The 25007-nt window shown below is 45.3% G+C and overlaps 2 protein-coding genes across 3 annotated transcripts in view; both read right to left on the reverse strand.

Moving 5' to 3' along the window:
- Positions 1-1995: 1995 nt before the first annotated feature.
- Positions 1996-5060, reverse strand: fzd5 (frizzled class receptor 5). The gene has a single exon (XM_061918168.1). The coding sequence runs from the start codon at positions 3767-3769 to the stop codon at positions 2129-2131; it is 1641 nt and encodes a 546-aa protein (XP_061774152.1). The 5' UTR covers positions 3770-5060; the 3' UTR covers positions 1996-2128.
- Positions 5061-15278: 10218 nt separating this feature from the next.
- Positions 15279-25007, reverse strand: part of plekhm3 (pleckstrin homology domain containing, family M, member 3) — a 54553-nt gene continuing 44824 nt past the window's right edge. For both annotated transcript variants that reach the window (XM_061918170.1, XM_061918169.1), the window contains exons 7-8: positions 16044-16201; positions 15279-15972 (exon numbers count right to left, since the gene is read on the reverse strand). In XM_061918170.1, coding sequence (XP_061774154.1) covers positions 15822-15972; positions 16044-16201 — 309 coding nt within the window. In that variant the 3' untranslated portion in view covers positions 15279-15821. The remainder of the gene's footprint in view (positions 15973-16043; positions 16202-25007) is intronic.

A 25007-nucleotide genomic window follows, 5' to 3' on the forward strand; every position in this document is an offset into this window, starting at 1 on the left:
TTAGTTGTACTCGTGATACTCTTTAGTTGTACTTGTGATACTCTTTCGTTGTACTCGTGATACTCTTTAGTTGTACTTGTGATACTCTTTAGTTGTACTTGTGATACTCTTTAGTTGTACTCGTGATACTCTTTAGTTGTACTCGTGATACTCTTTAGTTGTACTTGTGATACTCTTTAGTTGTACTCGTGATACTCTTTAGTTGTACTCGTGATACTCTTTAGTTGTACTCGTGATACTCTTTAGTTGTACTTGTGATACTCTTTAGTTGTACTTGTGATACTCTTTAGTTGTACTCGTGATACTCTTTAGTTGTACTTGTGATACTCTTTAGTTGTACTCGTGATACTCTTTAGTTGTACTCGTGATACTCTTTAGTTGTACTCGTGATACTCTTTAGTTGTACTTGTGATACTCTTTAGTTGTACTCGTGATACTCTTTAGTTGTACTCGTGATACTCTTTAGTTGTACTCGTGATACTCTTTAGTTGTACTCGTGATACGCTTTAGTTGTACTCGTGATACTCTTTAGTTGTACTCGTGATACTCTTTAGTTGTACTCGTGATACTCTTTAGTTGTACTCGTGATACTCTTTAGTTGTACTCGTGATACTCTTTAGTTGTACTCGTGATACTCTTTAGTTGTACTTGTGATACTCTTTAGTTGTACTCGTGATACTCTTTAGTTGTACTTGTGATACTCTTTAGTTGTACTCGTGATACTCTTTAGTTGTACTTGTGATACTCTTTCGTTGTACTCGTGATACTCTTTAGTTGTACTTGTGATACTCTTTAGTTGTACTTGTGATACTCTTTAGTTGTACTCGTGATACTCTTTAGTTGTACTTGTGATACTCTTTAGTTGTACTCGTGATACTCTTTAGTTGTACTCGTGATACTCTTTAGTTGTACTTGTTATACTCTTTAGTTGTACTCGTGATACTCTTTAGTTGTACTCGTGATACTCTTTAGTTGTACTCGTGATACTCTTTAGTTGTACTCGTGATACTCTTTAGTTGTACTCGTGATACTCTTTAGTTGTACTCGTGATACTCTTTAGTTGTACTCGTGATACTCTTTAGTTGTACTCGTGATACTCTTTAGTTGTACTCGTGATACTCTTTAGTTGTACTCGTGATACTCTTTAGTTGTACTCGTGATACTCTTTAGTTGTACTCGTGATACTCTTTAGTTGTACTCGTGATACTCTTTAGTTGTACTCGTGATACTCTTTAGTTGTACTCGTGATACTCTTTAGTTGTACTTGTGATACTCTTTAGTTGTACTCGTGATACTCTTTAGTTGTACTTGTGATACTCTTTAGTTGTACTCGTGATACTCTTTAGTTGTACTCGTGATACTCTTTAGTTGTACTCGTGATACTCTTTAGTTGTACTTGTGATACTCTTTAGTTGTACTCGTGATACTCTTTAGTTGTACTCGTGATACTCTTTAGTTGTACTCGTGATACTCTTTAATTGTACTCGTGATACTCTTTAGTTGTACTCGTGATACTCTTTAGTTGTACTCGTGATACTCTTTAGTTGTACTCGTGATACTCTTTAGTTGTACTCGTGATACTCTTTAGTTGTACTCGTGATACTCTTTAGTTGTACTCGTGATACTCTTTAGTTGTACTTGTGATACTCTTTAGTTGTACTCGTGATACTCTTTAGTTGAAGTGGGGGAGTGTTTAGTGTTTAGTATTTAGTATTTAGTGTTTGGGCCGTGTACTACCAAGTCTTCCCTCCAGGAGCGCTTAAGAGTCAGGAGCAAAAGTGAGTGTTGCCATGGAAACATAACATGACGCCATTGTTGCCATGGTGCATTTAATGACCCCAGGAGAGGTTGCTGTATAAAAGACGCCGCAGAACGCCTCCAAAGAGAGTTGAGCAAATGTGGGCGGGTTGAGGCCCGAGCCGCCAGCAGACAAAGGTGCTTTACAGACTTTAAAGTCCCAATGAAAGGTGAAGTCTGATCTGCCAGCAGGTGATGTTGGAGGCCAACCCACAGCTGCTTGAAGGGCAGACATCAAACGTGGCCACAGGTGTCGCAGGTTGGATTCCCGGCCGACGCGAGGCCTGTACAAGGCATGTGAAAGTAGGTGAATAAATACCGCGTCCATGTGTCATATATGAGAAGGAGCTTTGTGGTAGACGGTGGCGGTGTCGCCATACAAAGGGGGCGGAGTCGCCAGGCTGTACCGCCAGCAGGGGCAGCAGCGCGCCAAGAATCTCTTCCACGTTTCCACAGTCTTGCCTGACCAGATCCAGACTCCGGAGGTGATGCCCCCCACCAAGCACATGAAGTACTTGAGCATGAAGACGGCGTAGTCGGGCCCGGCGCCCAGACGTTGGCGCTCCAAGGCGCAGGTGCAGGCCAAGGCCCGCTCCCACCCGGGTCTCCGGTGCTGCTCGTAGACCAGGCAGGCCACCACCACGCCGGCGGGCACGGTGTAGAGCACGGTGAAGAGGCCGATGCGGATCATCAGCCGCTCCAGCTTGTCCGTCTTGGTGCCACCTTGCCTGATGATGCTGCGGATCCGGAAGAGGGACACGAAGCCGGCCAACAGGAAGAGCGAGCCCGTGAAGAGGTAGACCACCAGTGGCGCCAGCACGAACCCCCGCAGGTTTCCCAGGCTCTGGTTGCCCACGTAGCAGATTCCGGCCACCGGATCGCCGTCCACGGCGCTGAGCGCCAGAACCATGACGGTCTTGATACTGGGGAGCACCCAGGCGGCCAGGTGGAAGTACTGGCAGTAGCTGGCGATGGCCTCGCTGCCCCACTTCATCCCGGCCGCCAGGAACCAGCTGAAGGACAGGACCACCCACCAGATGCAGCTGGCCATGCCGAAGAAGTAGACCAGCAGGAAGACCAGCGTGCACAGGGCGGGGCCGCTGCTGTCGTAGAGGACGTGCTCGCCGCCGGGGGCGCACGCCACGCGCCGGTGCCCCGCCAGCAGGCGCAGTATGTAGCCCAGAGACACCAAGAGGTAGCAGGCGGCCAGGAAGATGATGGGCCGCTCGGGGTACTTGAAGCGCTGTGTGTCCATCAGGAAGGTGGCCACCGTGGTCAGCGTGGACAGGAAGCACAGGACGGACCACAGGCCCACCCAGAAGGCGGTGAAGGTGCGCTCCTCCGCCGAGAAGTAGGCCTGGTGGCAGGGCTGGGCGCAGTTGGCCAGGGGCCCTGTGCGGACCCTCCCGAACAGCGGGTGGCTCTCCCTCCTGATGGGGACCAGAGGTTCTCGGCAGCTGCACTCCCGCTCTGCGACTCTGAGTCGCCCGCGGGTGGGCTTGGGGAAGGGCGGCGCCTCCGTGGTGGTCTCGCTGCTGTTCTGGTCCATGCACAGGGTCTCGTCGCCCAGCCGGGGCAGTCGCTCGCAGCTCATCCTCTCGGGCCACTCGAAGCCGTACTGGCTCATGAGCGGCGAGCAGCCTCGCTTGGCCCGCTCGCACACGGAGCGGCACGGGGGGAGGGGCTTGCGGTAGTCCGGCAGGCAGATGGGCGTGTACATGCTGCACAGGAAGAAGAGCAGGTCCGGAGAACAGCGGATGCGCACCAGAGGCCAGAACTGGTGCACCTCCAGGCCCACCTCCTCCTGGGTGTCGTGGTTGAACTGGTTGGGCATGTAGGTCAGGTTGTAGCCGATGCCCCGGCACATGGGCACTGTGATGCTCTCGCACACCCGCTCCTTGGACGCCGCCTGCATTCCGCCTGGACTCTGGACCAGCAGGACCAGGACCAGCAGCCTCACGCTGGACCCCATTCAGCTCAGGTCCTGTTGCTTCTTATTGATGATTAATCCCACACGCAGCGCGCGTCAATCATTAGCTGGCACCAACTTTTTCTAGCACATTCCTCTTGCTTGCTCAGGGCGCCCAACTCTCTCGCACGCACTTCCGCCGCCGGCGCGGACTTCCACTCTTGATACTCTTGATACTCCCAGATGAAAGTGGACGCGTTCACGTCCAGAGTCCGTGCGCGGACGCGCTTGGTGTTGTGTTCACCTCCAGAGTCCGTGCGCGGAAGCGCCTGGTGTTTCGTTCCCTTCCAGAGTCCGTGCGCGGACGCGCTTGGTGTTGCATTCACGTCCAGAGTCCGTGCGCGGACGCGCTTGGTGTTGTGTTCACGTCCAGAGTTCGTGCGCGGACGCGCTTGGTGTTGTGTTCAAGTCCAAAGTCTGTGCGCGGACGCGCTTGGTGTTGTGTTCACGTCCAGGGTCCGTGCGCGGACGCGCTTGGTGTTGTGTTCACGTCCAGGGTCTGTGCGCGGACGCGCTTGGTGTTGTGTTCACGTCCAGGGTCCGTGCGCGGAAGCGCCTGGTGTTGTGTTCACGTCCAGAGTCCGTGCGCGGAAGCGCCTGGTGTTGCGTTCACTTCCAGAGTCCGTGCGCGGAAGCGCCTGGTGTTGCGTTCACTTCCAGAGTCCATGCGCGGAAGCGATTGGTGTTGTGTTCACGTCCAGAGTCCGTGCGCGGACAAGCTTGGTGTTGCATTAAAGTCCAGGGTCCGTGCGCGGACTCGCTTGGTGTTGCGTTCAAGTCCAGGGTCCGTGCGCGGACTCGCTTGGTGTTGCATTCAAGTCCAGGATCCGTGCGCGGACGCGCTTGGTGTTGCGTTCAAGTCCAGGGTCCGTGCGCGGATGCGCTTGGTGTTGCGTTCGAGTCCAGGGTCCATGCGCGGACGCGCTTGGTGTTGCGTTCAAGTCCAGGATCCGTGCGCGGACGCGCTTGGTGTGGCGTTTGAGTCCAGGGTCCGTGCGCGGACGCGCTTGGTGTTGCGTTCGAGTCCAGGGACGTGCGCGGACGCGCTTGGTGTTGCGTTCGAGTCCAGGGTCCGTGCAGCAGTCCTGCTGGCAGGTGACAAGAAGACAAGTGCGATCTCTCCGCCAGTGCGCGGGGCTGAGCCTTGCGATGCGTTCACGGGGCGTCAGACATGTGACGAATGCCGGCGGGACTCGGTAAAACGCAGCGTGGCACTTTGAAAGCAACACTTCTTTCACTCAAAGATCAAAAGTCGGTCGTCATGTCAAACACCAGGCTTCGCTGACTTTACGGAATGTACCTGAAGGCACCAGCTGCTTGTGTGGCGTGAGGGTCCCCATCAGCACGCTGGGCATTACGAGCAGAACGTGAAGGCATCACTGGACTGCTTTGAAAGAATAAAAGTGTATTTGTCATCACAACCGATCAGGAGGAATATTAGCAGTCACATGACCTTTGACCCCGTGCGAGAAGTGGCGCGAGGGGGTACAAAGGTCCTAATGTGGGCGTGGCTCTTTGTGCGTTGGTTCACCTGCTCAGGTTACTTGGACATAGCGCCCTACGTGACCAACAGTCGCTGACAATACTGTCACTTTATTTTAATATAAAGAATAATAATTCATTTCATAAATGTCTCCTTATTTTTAATATAAATTATTAAATACATGTCTCCTTATTTTAATATAAAGAAAAATGATGTATTTAATAATCCATCCATCCATTTTCTACCGCTTATTCCCTTTTGGGGTCGCGGGGGGCGCCGGCGCCTATCTCAGCTACAATCGGGCGGAAGGCGGGGTACACCCTGGACAAGTCGCCACCTCATCGCAGATGTATTTAATAAATGTCTCCTTATTTTTAATACTAATAATTTATTTAATAAATGTCTCTATTTTTAATTCAAAGAATAATAATTTATTTAATAAATGTCTCCTTATTTTTAATACAAATTATTTAATAAATGTCTCCTTATTTTAATATAAAGAAAAATTATGTATTTAATAAATGTCTCCTTATTTTTAATACAAATAATTGATTTAATAAATGTCTCCTTATTCGTAATTCAAACAAGAATAATTTATTTAATAAATATCTCCTTATTTTAATATAAAGAATTATAATTTATTTGATAAATGTCTCCTTATTTTTTAATATAAATAATTTGTTTATAAAATGTCTCCTTATTATGTCTCCTTATTTTTAATACTAATAATTTATTTAATAAATGTCTCTATTTTTAATTCAAAGAATAATAATTTATTTAATAAATGTCTCCTTATTTTTAATATTAATAATTTATTTAATAAATGTCTCTATTTTTAAAATAAAGAATGACCAGATGCCCGAACCACCTCATCTGGCTCCTCTCCATGTGGAGGAGCAGCGGCTTTACTTTGAGTTCCTCCCGGATGGCAGAGCTTCTCACCCTATCTCTAAGGGAGAGACCTGGAAACTCATTTGGGTCGCTTGTACCCGTGATCTTGTCCTGTCGGTCATGACCCAAAGTTCATGACCATAGGTGAGGATGGGAACGTAGATCGACAGGTAAATTGAGAGCTTTGCCTTCCGGCTCAGCTCCTTCTTCACCACAACGGATCGATACAGCGTCCGCATTACAGCCCCCCCACGACTGAGAGAGCCAGCCACGTGACACAACTAGATCACACGTGACACACAACTAAATCACACGTGACACACAACTAAATCACACGTGACACACAACTAGATCACACGTGACACACAACTAAATCACACGTGACACACAACTAAATCACACGTGACACACAACTAGATCACACGTGACACACAACTAAATCACACGTGACACACAACTAAATCACACGTGACACACAACTAGATCACACGTGACACACAACTAAATCACACGTGACACACAACTAAATCACACGTGACACACAACTAGATCACACGTGACACACAACTAAATCACACGTGACACACAACTAGATCACACGTGACACACAACTAAATCACACGTGACACACAACTAGATTACACGTGACACACAACTAAATCACAAGTGACAGACAACTAAATCACACGTGACACACAACTAGATCACACGTGACACACAACTAAATCACACGTGACACACAACTAGATTACACGTGACACACAACTAAATCACAAGTGACAGACAACTAAATCACACGTGACACACAACTAAATCACACGTGACACACAACTAAATCACACGTGACACACAACTAGATCACACGTGACACACAACTAAATCACACGTGACACACAAGTAGATCACATGTGACACACAACTAGATCACACGTGACACACAACTAGATTACACGTGACACACGACTAGATCACACGTGACACACAATTAGATTACACGTGACACACGACTAGATCACACGTAACACACAACTAAATCACACGTGACAATTAGATCACACATGACACACGACTAGATCACACGTGACACACAACTAAATCACACGTGACACACAACTAAATCACACGTGACACACAACTAGATCACGCGTGACACACAACTAAATCACACGTGACACACAACTAAATCACACGTGACACACAACTAGATCACACGTGACACACAACTAAATCACACGTGACACACAACTAAATCACACGTGACACACAACTAGATCACACGTGACACACAACTAAATCACACGTGACACACAACTAGATCACACGTGACACACAACTAAATCACACGTGACACACAACTAGATTACACGTGACACACAACTAAATCACAAGTGACAGACAACTAAATCACACGTGACACACAACTAGATCACACGTGACACACAACTAAATCACACGTGACACACAACTAAATCACACGTGACAATTAGATCACACATGACACACGACTAGATCACACGTGACACACAACTAGATTACACGTGACACACAACTAAATCACACGTGACACACAACTAGATCACACGTGACACACAACTAAATCACACGTGACACACAACTAAATCACACGTGACACACAACTAGATCACACGTGACACACAACTAAATCACACGTGACACACAACTAGATCACACGTGACACACAACTAGATCACACGTGACACACAACTAAATCACACGTGACACACAACTAAATCACACGTGACACACAACTAAATCACACGTGACACACAACTAGATCACACGTGACACACAACTAAATCACACGTGACACACAACTAAATCACACGTGACACACAACTAAATCACACGTGACACACAACTAGATCACACGTGACACACAACTAAATCACACGTGACACACAAGTAGATCACATGTGACACACAACTAGATCACACGTGACACACAACTAGATTACACGTGACACACGACTAGATCACACGTGACACACAACTAGATTACACGTGACACACGACTAGATCACACGTAACACACAACTAAATCACACGTGACAATTAGATCACACATGACACACGACTAGATCACACGTGACACACAACTAGATCAAACGTGACACGCAAGTAGATCACAAGTGACACACAACTAGACCCCGCGTGACACACGACATAGATCACACAACTACATCACACGTGACACACAAGTAGATCAAACATGACACAACTAGATCCCACATGCCACACAAGTAGATCACACGTGACACACAACTACATTACACGTGACTCACAACTAAATCACACGTGACAACTAGATCACGTGTGACACACGACTAGATCACACGTGACACACAACTAGATCAAACGTGACACGCAAGTAGATCACAAGTGACACACAACTAGATCCCGCGTGACACACGACATAGATCACACAACTAAATCACACGTGACACACAAGTAGATCAAACGTGACACAACTAGATCCCACATGGCACACAAGTAGATCAAACGTGACACACAAGTAGATCCCACGTGACACACAACTAGATCCCACGTGACACACAAGTAGATCACAAATGTAATACAACTAGATGTAACACAATGGATCATGTTATGTAACGGCCAAATGTAACAGAGTGGAAGTAAAATGATCAGATTAGAAAATGTAACAGGACTAGATGTAAGACGACTAGATCCCAGAATGCAGCACATGTTTTGTCTAGAAGTTTGGAGGACGAGGTGTCTGAGTGGTTAGGGGGATGGGCTGCTGATCCATTGTGCTCTGCATGCGTGGGTTTGATTCCCATCCTGGTGAACATGAGTCTAGGTTGAAGTGAGCGACTGACTGGTGTCTGCAGCGGAGGACAGGTCATGTGACAACAACAACAACAACAAGGTGGTCCCTTTAAGGTCATGTGACAACAACAACACAAGGTGGTCCCTTTAAGGTCATGTGACAACAACAACAACAACAAGGTGGTCCCTTTAAGGTCATGTGACAACAACAACAACAAGGTGGTCCCTTTAAGGTCATGTGACAACAACAACAACAAGGTGGTCCCTTTAAGGTCATGTGACAACAACAACAACAACAAAGTGGTCCCTTTAAGGTCATGTGACAACAACAACAACAACACAAGGTGGTCCCTTTAAGGTCATGTGACAACAACAACAACAACACAAGGTGGTCCCTTTAAGGTCATGTGACAACAACAACAACAACACAAGGTGGTCCCTTTAAGGTCATGTGACAACAACAACACAAGGTGGTCCCTTTAAGGTCATGTGACAACAACAACAACAACAAAGTGGTCCCTTTAAGGTCATGTGACAACAACAACACAAGGTGGTCCCTTTAAGGTCATGTGACAACAACAACAACAACAAGGTGGTCCCTTTAAGGTCATGTGACAACAACAACAAGGTGGTCCCTTTAAGGTCATGTGACAACAACAACAACAAGGTGGTCCCTTTAAGGTCATGTGACAACAACAACAACAACAAGGTGGTCCCTTTAAGGTCATGTGACAACAACAACAACAAGGTGGTCCCTTTAAGGTCATGTGACAACAACAACAACAAGGTGGTCCCTTTAAGGTCATGTGACAACAACAACAACAACAAAGTGGTCCCTTTAAGGTCATGTGACAACAACAACAACAACACAAGGTGGTCCCTTTAAGGTCATGTGACAACAACAACAACAACACAAGGTGGTCCCTTTAAGGTCATGTGACAACAACAACAACAACACAAGGTGGTCCCTTTAAGGTCATGTGACAACAACAACAACAACAAAGTGGTCCCTTTAAGGTCATGTGACAACAACAACACAAGGTGGTCCCTTTAAGGTCATGTGACAACAACAACAACAACAAGGTGGTCCCTTTAAGGTCATGTGACAACAACAACAAGGTGGTCCCTTTAAGGTCATGTGACAACAACAACAACAAGGTGGTCCTATAAGGTCATGTGACAACAACAACAACAAGGTGGTCCCTTTAAGGTCATGTGACAACAACAACAACAAGGTGGTCCCTTTAAGGTCATGTGACAACAACAACAACAACAAAGTGGTCCCTTTAAGGTCATGTGACAACAACAACAACAACAAGGTGGTCCCTTTAAGGTCATGTGACAACAACAACAACAACAAGGTGGTCCCTTTAAGGTCATGTGACAACAACAACAAGGTGGTCCCTTTAAGGTCATGTGACAACAACAACAACAACAAAGTGGTCCCTTTAAGGTCATGTGACAACAACAACAACAACAAGGTGGTCCCTTTAAGGTCATGTGACAACAACAACAACAACAAGGTGGTCCCTTTAAGGTCATGTGACAACAACAACAAGGTGGTCCCTTTAAGGTCATGTGACAACAACAACAACAAGGTGGTCCCTTTAAGGTCATGTGACAACAACAACAACAACAAAGTGGTCCCTTTAAGGTCATGTGACAACAACAACAACAACAAGGTGGTCCCTTTAAGGTCATGTGACAACAACAACAACAACAAGGTGGTCCCTTTAAGGTCATGTGACAACAACAACAACAAGGTGGTCCCTTTAAGGTCATGTGACAACAACAACAACAACAAGGTGGTCCCTTTAAGGTCATGTGACAACAACAACAACAACACAAGGTGGTCCCTTTAAGGTCATGTGACAACAACAACAACACAAGGTGGTCCCTTTAAGGTCATGTGACAACAACAACAACACAAGGTGGTCCCTTTAAGGTCACGTGACAACAACAACAACAAAGTGGTCCCTTTAAGGTCACATGACAACAACAACAACAACAAACTGGTCCCTTTAAGGTCATGTGACAACAACACAAGGTGGTCCCTTTAAGGTCATGTGACAACAACAACACAAGGTGGTCCCTTTAAGGTCATGTGACAACAACAACAACACAAGGTGGTCCCTTTAAGGTCATGTGACAACAACAACAACAACAAGGTGGTCCCTTTAAGGTCATGTGACAACAACAACAACAAGGTGGTCCCTTTAAGGTCATGTGACAACAACAACAACAACAAAGTGGTCCCTTTAAGGTCATGTGACAACAACAACAACAACAAGGTGGTCCCTTTAAGGTCATGTGACAACAACAACAACAACAAGGTGGTCCCTTTAAGGTCATGTGACAACAACAACAACAATAAGGTGGTCCCTTTAAGGTCATGTGACAACAACAACAACAACAAGGTGGTCCCTTTAAGGTCATGTGACAACAACAACAACAACAAGGTGGTCCCTTTAAGGTCATGTGACAACAACAACAACACAAGGTGGTCCCTTTAAGGTCATGTGACAACAACAACAACACAAGGTGGTCCCTTTAAGGTCACGTGACAACAACAACAACAAAGTGGTCCCTTTAAGGTCACATGACAACAACAAAAACAACAAACTGGTCCCTTTAAGGTCATGTGACAACAACACAAGGTGGTCCCTTTAAGGTCATGTGACAACAACAACACAAGGTGGTCCCTTTAAAGTCACGTGACAACAACAACAACAAAGTGGTCCCTTTAAGGTCATGTGACAACAACACAAGGTGGTCCCTTTAAGGTCATGTGACAACAACAACAACACAAGGTGGTCCCTTTAAGGTCATGTGACAACAACACAAGGTGGTCCCTTTAAGGTCATGTGACAACAACAACAACAACAACACAAGGTGGTCCCTTTAAGGTCACGTGACAACAACAACAAGGTGGTCCCTTTAAGGTCATGTGACAACAACAACAAGGTGGTCCCTTTAAGGTCATGTGACAACAACAACACAAGGTGGTCCCTTTAAGGTCATGTGACAACAACAACAACACAAGGTGGTCCCTTTAAGGTCACGTGACAACAACAACAACAAAGTGGTCCCTTTAAGGTCACATGACAACAACAACAACAACAAACTGGTCCCTTTAAGGTCATGTGACAACAACACAAGGTGGTCCCTTTAAGGTCATGTGACAACAACAACAACACAAGGTGGTCCCTTTAAGGTCACGTGACAACAACAACAACAAAGTGGTCCCTTTAAGGTCACATGACAACAACAACAACAACAAACTGGTCCCTTTAAGGTCATGTGACAACAACAACAAGGTGGTCCCTTTAAGGTCATGTGACAACAACAACACAAGGTGGTCCCTTTAAGGTCATGTGACAACAACAACAACAAAGTGGTCCCTTTAAAGTCATGTGACAACAACACAAGGTGGTCCCTTTAAGGTCATGTGACAACAACAACAACACAAGGTGGTCCCTTTAAGGTCATGTGACAACAACACAAGGTGGTCCCTTTAAGGTCATGTGACAACAACAACACAAGGTGGTCCCTTTAAGGTCATGTGACAACAACACAAGGTGGTCCCTTTAAGGTCATGTGACAACAACACAAGGTGGTCCCTTTAAGGTCACGTGACAACAACAACAACAACAAGGTGGTCCCTTTAAGGTCATGTGACAACAACAACAACAAAAGGTGGTCCCTTTAAGGTCATGTGACAACAACACAAGGTGGTCCCTTTAAGGTCATGTGACAACAACAACAACAACACAAGGTGGTCCCTTTAAGGTCACGTGACAACAACAACAACACAAGGTGGTCCCTTTAAGGTCATGTGACAACAACAACACAAGGTGGTCCCTTTAAGGTCATGTGACAACAACAACAACACAAGGTGGTCCCTTTAAGGTCATGTGACAACAACAACACAAGGTGGTCCCTTTAAGGTCATGTGACAACAACAACAACAACACAAGGTGGTCCCTTTAAGGTCATGTGACAACAACAACAACAACAACACAAGGTGGTCCCTTTAAGGTCATGTGACAACAACAACAACAAACAACAACACAAGGTGGTCCCTTTAAGGTCATGTGACAACAACAACAACAACACAGCGTGGTCCCTTTAAGGTCATGTGACAACAACAACAACAACACAAGGTGGTCCCTTTAAGGTCATGTGACAACAACAACAACAACAACACAAGGTGGTCCCTTTAAGGTCATGTGACAACAACAACAACAAAAGGTGGTCCCTTTAAGGTCATGTGACAACAACACAAGGTGGTCCCTTTAAGGTCATGTGACAACAACAACAACAACAACACAAGGTGGTCCCTTTAAGGTCATGTGACAACAACAACAACAACACAAGGTGGTCCCCTTAAGGTCATGTGACAACAACACAAGGTGGTCCCTTTAAGGTCATGTGACAACAACAACAACAACACAAGGTGGTCCCTTTAAGGTCATGTGACAACAACAACAACACAAGGTGGTCCCTTTAAGGTCATGTGACAACAACAACACAAGGTGGTCCCTTTAAGGTCATGTGACAACAACAACAACACAAGGTGGTCCCTTTAAGGTCATGTGACAACAACAACACAAGGTGGTCCCTTTAAGGTCATGTGACAACAACAACAACAACACAAGGTGGTCCCTTTAAGGTCATGTGACAACAACAACACAAGGTGGTCCCTTTAAGGTCATGTGACAACAACAACACAAGGTGGTCCCTTTAAGGTCATGTGACAACAACAACAACACAAGGTGGTCCCTTTAAGGTCATGTGACAACAACAACAACAACACAAGGTGGTCCCTTTAAGGTCATGTGACAACAACAACAACACAAGGTGGTCCCTTTAAGGTCATGTGACAACAACAACAACAACACAAGGTGGTCCCTTTAAGGTCATGTGACAACAACAACAACAACACAAGGTGGTCCCTTTAAGGTCATGTGACAACAACAACAACAACACAAGGTGGTCCCTTTAAGGTCATGTGACAACAACAACAACAACACAAGGTGGTCCCTTTAAGGTCATGTGACAACAACACAAGGTGGTCCCTTTAAGGTCATGTGACAACAACAACAACAACAACACAAGGTGGTCCCTTTAAGGTCATGTGACAACAACAACACAAGGTGGTCCCTTTAAGGTCATGTGACAACATCAACAACAACAACACAAGGTGGTCCCTTTAAGGTCATGTGACAACATCAACAACAACAACACAAGGTGGTCCCTTTAAGGTCATGTGACAACAACAACACAAGGTGGTCCCTTTAAGGTCATGTGACAACAACACAAGGTGGTCCCTTTAAGGTCATGTGACAACAACAACAACAACAACACAAGGTGGTCCCTTTAAGGTCATGTGACAACAACAACAACACAAGGTGGTCCCTTTAAGGTCATGTGACAACAACAACTCAAGATGGTCCCTTTAAGGTCATGTGACAACAACAACAACAACACAAGGTGGTCTCTTTAAGGTCATGTGACAACAACAACACAAGGTGGTCCCTTTAAGGTCATGTGACAACAACAACACAAGGTAGTCCCTTTAAGGTCATGTGACAACAACAACAACAACACAAGGTGGTCCCTTTAAGGTCATGTGACAACAACAACAACAACACAAGGTGGTCCCTTTAAGGTCATGTGACAACAACAACAACAACAACACAAGGTGGTCCCTTTAAGGTCATGTGACAACAACAACAACAACAACACAAGGTGGTCCCTTTAAGGTCATGTGACAACAACAACAACAACAACACAAGGTGGTCCCTTTAAGGTCATGTGACAACAACAACAACAACACAAGGTGGTCCCTTTAAGGTCATGTGACAACAACAACAACACAAGGTGGTCCCTTTAAGGTCATGTGACAACAACAACAACAACACAAGGTGGTCCCTTTAAGGTCATGTGACAACAACAACAACAACACAAGGTGGTCCCTTTAAGGTCATGTGACAACAACAACAACAACACAAGGTGGTCCCTTTAAGGTCATGTGACAACAACAACAACATCACAAGGTGGTCCCTTTAAGGTCATGTGACAACAACAACACAAGGTGGTCCCTTTAAGGTCATGTGACAACAACAACAACAACACAAGGTGGTCCCTTTAAGGTCATGTGACAACAACAACAACAACAACACAAGGTGGTCCCTTTAAGGTCATGTGACAACAACAACAACAACACAAGGTGGTCCCTTTAAGGTCATGTGACAACAACAACAACAACACAAGGTGGTCCCTTTAAGGTCATGTGACAACAACAACAACAACAACAACACAAGGTGGTCCCTTTAAGACTGTTTTATTAGCGACAAACACAAGTAAAAGAGTCTTGCTGCATGGAGACCAACAGCAGCAAAAAGTGCACATTTTAACAAATACTTTGAGTAAAATGCAACTTCAAAATAAAAGCACATATTTTTGGCCAAAGTACAAAATTCATTCCCTGAATTGAAAGATTTGATTTCCTGGCTGAAAAGTGAAGTAAAAAGTCTAAAAGTGGCAGCTTGAAGACTTTCCTCCAACAAACTCCTCGTTAGCTGACGATGCTAAGCAGATAAGAAGCCTTTTAGTGAGAAGTCGTACCAAATAAAAAAGTCTTATTTCCTGTTGGCTTCTTCAAGAAGTTGAAATTGATGTGGTCGCTGACAACAACAACAACAACAACAACAACAATAATACATCAGGTTTGTTAGGAGTGGAGTCGTGTTGCAGATGAAACTTTGGTGAGGATGCTTTTCTTGTCATCCGCCGTCTCCATGACACTCTGATGGATCCCTTCAGGGGGAGGAGCAAGAGGAGGTGGAGCCACCAGGAAGAGGGCGTGTCTCAAGAGTCCTGGTAGGGCAGGTGGAAGCAGTCGTCCGGCGACCAGACGGAGGACGCGGCCTTGTGGTGAAGTTCTCTGCGCACGCAGCGAGGACACGGCCGCGCCTTCTGCCGACACGCCGCGTGGAAGACGGCGCCGCAGCCCTCGCACCTGCAGCAGGACAGAGCGCCGTGAGTGTGGGCGGAGCTCTCCAGGAAGGGGAAGACGAGTCTTCGAGTCACCTGTGGGTGGCGCTCTCCTGGAAGGGGAAGATGAGCTGCTGCTGCTGACACAGCTCGCACACCAGACCCTTGTCTCGACACTGACTGCAGTCCAGAACGTGGGCGCTGGAACACTTCACCACCTTGGACAGGAAGGGAGCCAGCTGGCCGTCCACCACCTGCAGGAGGAGCAGGTGAGGAAAAGAAGGACAACAAATACAAGACACACAAGGAGAAGAAATGAGAAGGAGAAAAAAGATGAGAAGAAAACATATATATATACTTTTATATACATGATCCTGGGTGCTATGTTGTCTGGGGGCTTCTGTGCCCCCTGCTAGGCTCTCCCAAGACAAACAGGTCCTAAGGTGAGGGATCGGACAAAGAGCAGCTGGAAGACTTCTATGGAAATACAAAAACCGAGACTCAGGTTTCCCGCGCCCAGACGCAGCTCACCATGGCAAGTGCCTGGTGCCTGGGTGCCCTTCTGGAGCCAGGCCTGGAGTTGGGTCACCATGGCAAGTGCCTGGTGCCTGGGTGCCCTTCTGGAGCCAGGCCTGGAGTTGGGTCACCATGGCAAGTGCCTGGTGCCTGGGTGCCCTTCTGGAGCCAGGCCTGGAGTTGGGTCACCATGGCAAGTGCCTGGTGCCTGGGTGCCCTTCTGGAGCCAGGCCTGGAGTTGGGTCACCATGGCAAGTGCCTGGTGCCTGGGTGCCCTTCTGGAGCCAGGCCTGGAGTTGGGTCACCATGGCAAGTGCCTGGTGCCTGGGTGCCCTTCTGGAGCCAGGCCTGGAGTTGGGTCACCATGGCAAGTGCCTGGTGCCTGGGTGCCCTTCTGGAGCCAGGCCTGGAGTTGGGTCACCATGGCAAGTGCCTGGTGCCTGGGTGCCCTTCTGGAGCCAGGCCTGGAGTTGGGTCACCATGGCAAGTGCCTGGGTGCCCTTCTGGAGCCAGGCCTGGAGTTGGCTCACCATGGCAAGTGCCTGGTGCCTGGGTGCCCTTCTGGAGCCAGGCCTGGAGTTGGGTCACCATGGCAAGTGCCTGGTGCCTGGGTGCCCTTCTGGAGCCAGGCCTGGAGTTGGGTCACCATGGCTAGTGCCTGGTGCCTGGGTGCCCTTCTGGAGCCAGGCCTGGAGTTGGGTCACCATGGCAAGTGCCTGGTGCCTGGGTGCCCTTCTGGAGCCAGGCCTGGAGTTGGCTCACCATGGCTAGTGCCTGGTGCCTGGGTGCCCCTCTGGAGCCAGGCCTGGAGTTGGCTCACCATGGCTAGTGCCTGGTGCCTGGGTGCCCCTCTGGAGCCAGGCCTGGAGTTGGCTCACCATGGCTAGTGCCTGGTGCCTGGGTGCCCTTCTGGAGCCAGGCCTGGAGTTGGCTCACCATGGCTAGTGCCTGGTGCCTGGGTGCCCTTCTGGAGCCAGGCCTGGAGTTGGCTCACCATGGCTAGTGCCTGGTGCCTGGGTGCCCCTCTGGAGCCAGGCCTGGAGTTGGCTCACCTGAGCTAGTGCGCCAGGTGGAGAAGTTCCAGCTATAGTCGGACTCACTTTGACGCACAGCAAGGGAACCACTTCTCTCCAGAGGGACTGGACTCTCTTTCACTCTGGCGTTACTGGCAGTGAGAGGCGACGAGCTGGGGTGGTAATTCTTGTTGCCCCCCCGCCTCAAAGCCTGCATGATGGAGTTCAACCCAGTGGACGAGAGGGTAGCCTCCCTCCACCTTCGGGTCCTGACTGTTGAAATGACAAAATCCTTGTATGGTGTTGGCTTTTGTCATTTGTTTAACGCTGATCTACCTTTTATTGTGCTTGGAGCGCTGGGTGTGGGGGCTTCACCATCTTCACTGTCTTCACTGTCTTCACCATCTTTACCATCTTCACCATCTTCACTGTCTTCACCATCCTTACCATTTTCACCATCTTCACTATCTTTACTATCTTCACCATCTTCACTGTCTTCACCATCTTTACCATCTTCACTATCTTTACTATCTTCACCATCTTCACTGTCTTCACCATCTTTACTATCTTCACCATCTTCACTATCTTTACCATTTTCACTGTCTTCACCATCCTTACCATTTTCACCATCTTCACTATCTTTACTATCTTCACTGTCTTCACTGTCTTCACCATCTTTACTATCTTCACCATCTTCACTATCTGTACTATCTTCACTGTCTTCACCATCTTTACCATCTTCACTATCTTCACCATCTTCACTATCTTCACCATCTTCACTGTCTTCACCATCCTTACCATTTTCACCATCTTCACTATCTTTACTATCTTCACTGTCTTCACTGTCTTCACCATCTTTACTATCTTCACCATCTTCACTATCTTTACTATCTTCACTGTCTTCACCATCTTTACCATCTTCACCATCTTCACTATCTTCACTGTCTTCACCATCTTCACTATCTTTACTATCTTCACTGTCTTCACCGTCATCACTGTCTTCACCATCCTTACCATTTTCACCATCTTCACTATCTTTACTATCTTCACTGTCTTCACTGTCTTCACCATCTTCACTATCTTTACTATCTTCACTGTCTTCACCATCTTTACCATCTTCACTATCTTCACCATCTTCACTATCTTCATCATCTTCACTGTCTTCACCATCCTTACCATTTTCACCATCTTCACTATCTTTACTATCTTCACTGTCTTCACTGTCTTCACCATCTTTACTATCTTCACCATCTTCACTATCTTTACTATCTTCACTGTCTTCACCATCTTTACCATCTTCACCATCTTCACTATCTTCACTGTCTTCACCATCTTCACTATCTTTACTATCTTCACTGTCTTCACCGTCATCACTGTCTTCACCATCTTCACTGTCTTCACCGTCTTCACCATCTTTACCATCTTCACCATCTTCACCATCTTTACTATCTTCACTGTCTTCACTATCTTCACTGTCTTCACTGTCTTTACTATCTTCACCATCTTTACTATCTTCACCGTCTTCACTATCTTCACTGTCTTTACTATCTTCACCATCTTCACCATCTTCACTATCTTTACTATCTTCACCGTCTTCACTGTCTTCACCGTCATCACTGTCTTCACCGTCTTCACCATCTTCACTATCTTCACTGTCTTCACCGTCTTTACTATCTTCACTATCTTCACTGTCTTCACCGTCATCACCGCCATCACTGTCTTCACCATCTTCACCGTCTTTACTATCTTCACCATCTTCACTGTCTTCACCGTCTTTACTATCTTCACCATCTTCACTATCTTCACTATCTTTACTATCTTCACCATCTTCACTATCTTCACTATCTTTACTATCTTCACCATCTTCACTATCTTCACCATCTTCACTATCTTCACTATCTTTACTATCTTCACCATCTTCACTATCTTCACTATCTTTACTATCTTCACCATCTTCACTATCTTCACTATCTTCACCATCTTCACTATCTTCACTATCTTCACTGTCTTCACTGTCTTCACCGTCTTTACTATCTTCACCATCTTCACTATCTTCACTATCTTTACTATCTTCACCATCTTCACTATCTTCACTATCTTCACCATCTTCACTGTCTTCACCGTCTTTACTATCTTCACCATCTTCACTATCTTCACTATCTTTACTATCTTCACCATCTTCACCATCTTCACTATCTTCACTATCTTCACTGTCTTCACTGTCTTCACCGTCATCACCGTCATCACTGTCTTCACCGTCTTCACTGTCTTCACCGTCTTTACTATCTTCACCGTCTTTACTATCTTCACTATCTTTACTATCTTCACCATCTTCACTATCTTCACTATCTTCACTATCTTCACTGTCTTCACTGTCTTCACTGTCTTCACCGTCATCACCGTCATCACCGTCATCACTGTCTTCACCGTCTTTACTGTCTTCACCGTCTTCACTGTCTTCACCGTCTTTACTATCTTCACTATCTTCACTGTCTTCACCGTCTTTACCATCTTCACCATCTTTGATGTAGCAATTGACTTAGTGTGATGCAACACTTGACTTAGTTTGAGGCAACACTTGACTTAGTTAGACGTACTACTTGACTTGAGGTGATGCAACACTTGACTTAGCTCAATGTAACACTTGACTCACTTCAATGTATCACTTGACTTAGTTTTATGTAACTCTTGACTTAAGTTGATGCAACTCTTGACTTAGTTTGATGCAACACTTGACTTTGTTCGATGCAACACTTGACTTTGTTCGATGCAACACTTGACTTTGTTCGATGCAACACTTGACTTCGTTCGATGCAACACTTGACTTAGTTCGATGCAACACTTGACTTAGTTTGATGCAACACTTGTCTTAGTTCGATGCAACACTTGACTTAGTTTGATGCAACACCTGACTTAGTTTGATGCAACACTTGACTTAGTTCGATGCAACTCTCGACTTAGTTTGATGCAACACTTGACTTGGTTTGATGCAACACTTGACTTAGTTTGATGCAACACTTGACTTAGTTTAATGCGACTCTTGACTTAGTTTGATGCAACTCTTGACTTAGTTTGATGCAACTCTTGACTCAGTTTGATGCAACACCTGACTTAGTTTGAAGCAACACTTGACTTAGTTTGATGTAGCAATTGACTTAGTGTGATGCAACACTTGACTTAGTTTGAGGCAACACTTGACTTAGTTAGACGTACTACTTTACTTAAGGTGATGCAACACTTGACTTAGCTCAATGTAACACTTGACTCACTTCAATGTATCACTTGACTTAGTTTTATGTAACTCTTGACTTAAGTTGATGCAACTCTTGACTTAGTTTGATGCAACACTTGACTTAGTTCGATGCAACACTTGACTTTGTTCGATGCAACACTTGACTTTGTTCGATGCAACACTTGACTTAGTTCGATGCAACACTTGACTTAGTTTGATGCAACACTTGTCTTAGTTCGATGCAACACTTGACTTAGTTTGATGAAACACTTGACTTAGTTCGATGCAACACTTGACTTTGTTCGATGCAACACTTGACTTAGTTCGATGCAACACTTGACTTTGTTCGATGCAACACTTGACTTCGTTCGATGCAACACTTGACTTAGTTCGATGCAACACTTGACTTAGTTTGATGCAACACTTGTCTTAGTTCGATGCAACACTTGACTTAGTTTGATGCAACACCTGACTTAGTTCGATGCAACACTTGACTTAGTTCGATGCAACACTCGACTTCGTTCGATGCAACACTTGACTTCGTTCGATGCAACACTTGACTTAGTTTAATGCGACTCTTGACTTAGTTTGATGCAACTCTTGACTCAGTTTGATGCAACACCCGACTTAGTTTGAAGCAACACTTGACTTAGTTTGATGTAGCAATTGACTTAGTGTGATGCAACACTTGACTTAGTTTGAGGCAACACTTGACTTAGTTAGACGTACTACTTGACTTAAGGTGATGCAACACTTGACTTAGCTCAATGTAACACTTGACTCACTTCAATGTATCACTTGACTTAGTTTTATGTAACTCTTGACTTAAGTTGATGCAACTCTTGACTTAGTTTGATGCAACACTTGACTTAGTTCGATGCAACACTTGACTTAGTTCGATGCAACACTTGACTTTGTTCGATGCAACACTTGACTTCGTTCGATGCAACACTTGACTTCGTTCGATGCAACATTTGACTTAGTTCGATGCAACACTTGACTTAGTTTGATGCAACACCTGACTTAGTTTGATGCAACACTTGACTTAGTTCGATGCAACTCTCGACTTAGTTTGATGCAACACTTGACTTCGTTCGATGCAACACTTGACTTAGTTCGATGCAACACTTGACATAGTTTAATGCAACTCTTGACTTGGTTTGATGCAACACTTGACTTGGTTTGATGCAACTCTTGACTTGGTTTGATGCAACACTTGACTTAGTTCGATGCAACACTTGACTTTGTTCGATGCAACACTTGACTTCGTTCGATGCAACACTTGACTTCGTTCGATGCAACACTTGACTTCGTTCGATGCAACATTTGACTTAGTTCGATGCAACACTTGACTTAGTTTGATGCAACACCTGACTTAGTTTGATGCAACACTTGACTTAGTTCGATGCAACTCTCGACTTAGTTTGATGCAACACTTGACTTCGTTCGATGCAACACTTGACTTAGTTCGATGCAACACTTGACATAGTTTAATGCAACTCTTGACTTGGTTTGATGCAACACTTGACTTGGTTTGATGCAACTCTTGACTTGGTTTGATGCAACACTTGACTTAGTTCGATGCAACACTTGACTTTGTTCGATGCAACACTTGACTTCGTTCGATGCAACACTTGACTTAGTTCGATGCAACACTTGACTTAGTTTGATGCAACACCTGACTTAGTTTGATGCAACACTTGACTTAGTCCGATGCAACTCTCGACTTAGTTTGATGCAACACTTGACTTCGTTCGATGCAACACTTGACTTAGTTCGATGCAACACTTGACATAGTTTAATGCAACTCTTGACTTGGTTTGATGCAACACTTGACTTGGTTTGATGCAACTCTTGACTTGGTTTGATGCAACACTTGACTTAGTTTAATGCAACTCTTGACTTAGTTTAATGCAATTCTTGACTTAGTTTGATGCAACACTTGACTTAGTTTGAAGCAACACTTGACTTAGTTTGATGTAGCAATCGACTTAGTTTGAGGCAACACTTGACTTAGTTAGATGTACTACTTGACTTAGTTCGATGTTCTACTTGGCTTGAGGTGATGCAACACTTGACTTAGCTCAATGTAACACTTGGCTCACTTCAATGTATCACTTGACTTAGTTTTATGTAACTCTTGACTTAGTTTGATGTTCCACTTGACTTAGTTCGATGCAACACTTGACTTAGTTCGATGCAACACTTGACTTAGTTCGATGAAACACTCGACTTAGTTCGATGCAACACTTGACTTAGTTTGATGCAACACCCGACTTAGTTTGATGCAACACCCGACTTAGTTTGATGCAACACCTGACTTTGTTTGATGCAACACTTGACTTAGTTCGATGCAACTCCCGACTTAGTTTGATGCAACACTTGACTTAGTTTGATGCAACTCTTGACTTAGTCTGATGCAACACTTGACTTAGTTTGAAGCAACACTTGACTTGGTTTGAAGCAACACTTGACTTAGTTTGAAGCAACACTTGACTTAGTTTGAAGCAACACTTGACTTAGTTCGATGTTCCACTTGACTTAGTATGATGTACAACTTGACTTAAGTTGATACAACTCTTGACTTAGTTTGATGCAACACCTGACTTAGTTTGATGCAACACCTGACTTAGTTTGACGCAACACCTGACTTAGTTTGACGCAACACTTGACTTAGTTTGATGCAACACCTGACTTAGTTCGATGCAACACTTGACTTAGTTTGATGCAACACTTGACTTAGTTTGAAGCAACACTTGACTTAGTTGGATGTACTACTTGACTTAGTTCGATGCGACACTTGACTTAGTTCGATGCGACACTTGACTTAGTTTGATGCAACGCCTGACTTAGTTTGATGCAACACTTGACTTAGTTTGATGCAACGCCTGACTTAGTTCGATGTAACACTTGACTTAGTTTGATGCAACACTCGACTTAGTTTGAAGCAACACTTGACTTAGTTGGATGTACTACTTGACTTAGTTCGATGCAACACTTGACTTAGTTCGATGCAACACTTGACTTAGTCCGATGCAACACTTGACTTAGTCCGATGCAACACTTGACTTAGTCCGATGCAACACTTGACTTAGTTTGATGCAACGCCTGACTTAGTTCGATGTAACACTTGACTCAGTTTGATGCAACACCTGACTTAGTTCGATGTAACACTTGACTTAGTTTGATGCAACGCCTGACTTAGTTCGATGCAACACTTGACTTAGTCCGATGCAACACTTGACTTAGTCCGATGCAACACTTGACTTAGTTTGATGCAACGCCTGACTTAGTTCGATGTAACACTTGACTTAGGTTGATGCAACTCTTGACTTAGTTTGATATAGCACATGACATAGTTTGATGTAAGTCTTAAGGTAATGCTTGGTGCAGGGCAGTGGGTGTTAGTTTAGAGCGGTAAGGGGAAAAAAGCTGGTGTTGCAGGACAAGCAGCACACTTGTTCATGTGCAGGAACAGTTAGGAGCAATTGAGGAGCTGCGAGGGAACAACAGGTAGCAAATTTCATCAGAATCAGACGGCGGTGAAAGTAATCAAATAATGTGTTAGCAGCATAGAGCGCATGCTAACATGCTAACAGAGATGCACGTCAACGACAGTGAAGATATGTCAGGATTTCTTTTCCCGCCTGTTCATTCTCAATGCAGCAATTAGCGAGGGGCCGGGGGGGCTGGGGGCCAGCAGGGGCATGGTCACCAACAAAACAACTCTTCTCTCATTCGCACACATGTTTAGCCCCAATTAACTGCCATGTTGGCCCCATTGCAACACACACACACACACGCGCACACACACACACACACACACACACACACACACACACACACACACACACACACACACACACACACACACACACACACAAAACAATGCAAGAAAAGTTTGCAAGTTGTGATTTGTAATCTGCCCGGCAACAAAGTTTCCACCAAATAAATAATAAGTATCATAAAAACTACTTTAGCAAGACTACAAATATAATAATAATAATCATCATTAAAACTACTTTAACAAGACTACAAGTAGTCCGCGTCTTTTTAAAGTAGTTTTTACAATGCATCTGTAAAGTATTAACATGGCTTCACTTTTCCCACATTTTTTTTGCAAATGTAATTAAAGATGAATGCAGCAATGGATGAAAACTAACTGGGAGACTAGTCAGGATAGAGGGTAAGATGAATGCAGCAATGTACAGAGACATCTTGGATGAAAACTAACTGGGAGACTAGTCAGGATAGAGGGTAAGATGAATGCAGCAATGTACAGAGACATCTTGGATGAAA

This window comes from Nerophis ophidion, linkage group LG13, assembly GCF_033978795.1.
Source record: "Nerophis ophidion isolate RoL-2023_Sa linkage group LG13, RoL_Noph_v1.0, whole genome shotgun sequence".
Taxonomy (NCBI): Eukaryota; Metazoa; Chordata; class Actinopteri; order Syngnathiformes; family Syngnathidae; genus Nerophis; species Nerophis ophidion.

What these genes read in the sequence shown, in the direction of transcription:
- fzd5 (XM_061918168.1), bottom strand. Translation starts at nt 3,769, where the DNA reads ATGGGGTCCAGCGTGAGGCTGCTGGTCCTGGTCCTGCTGGTCCAGAGT.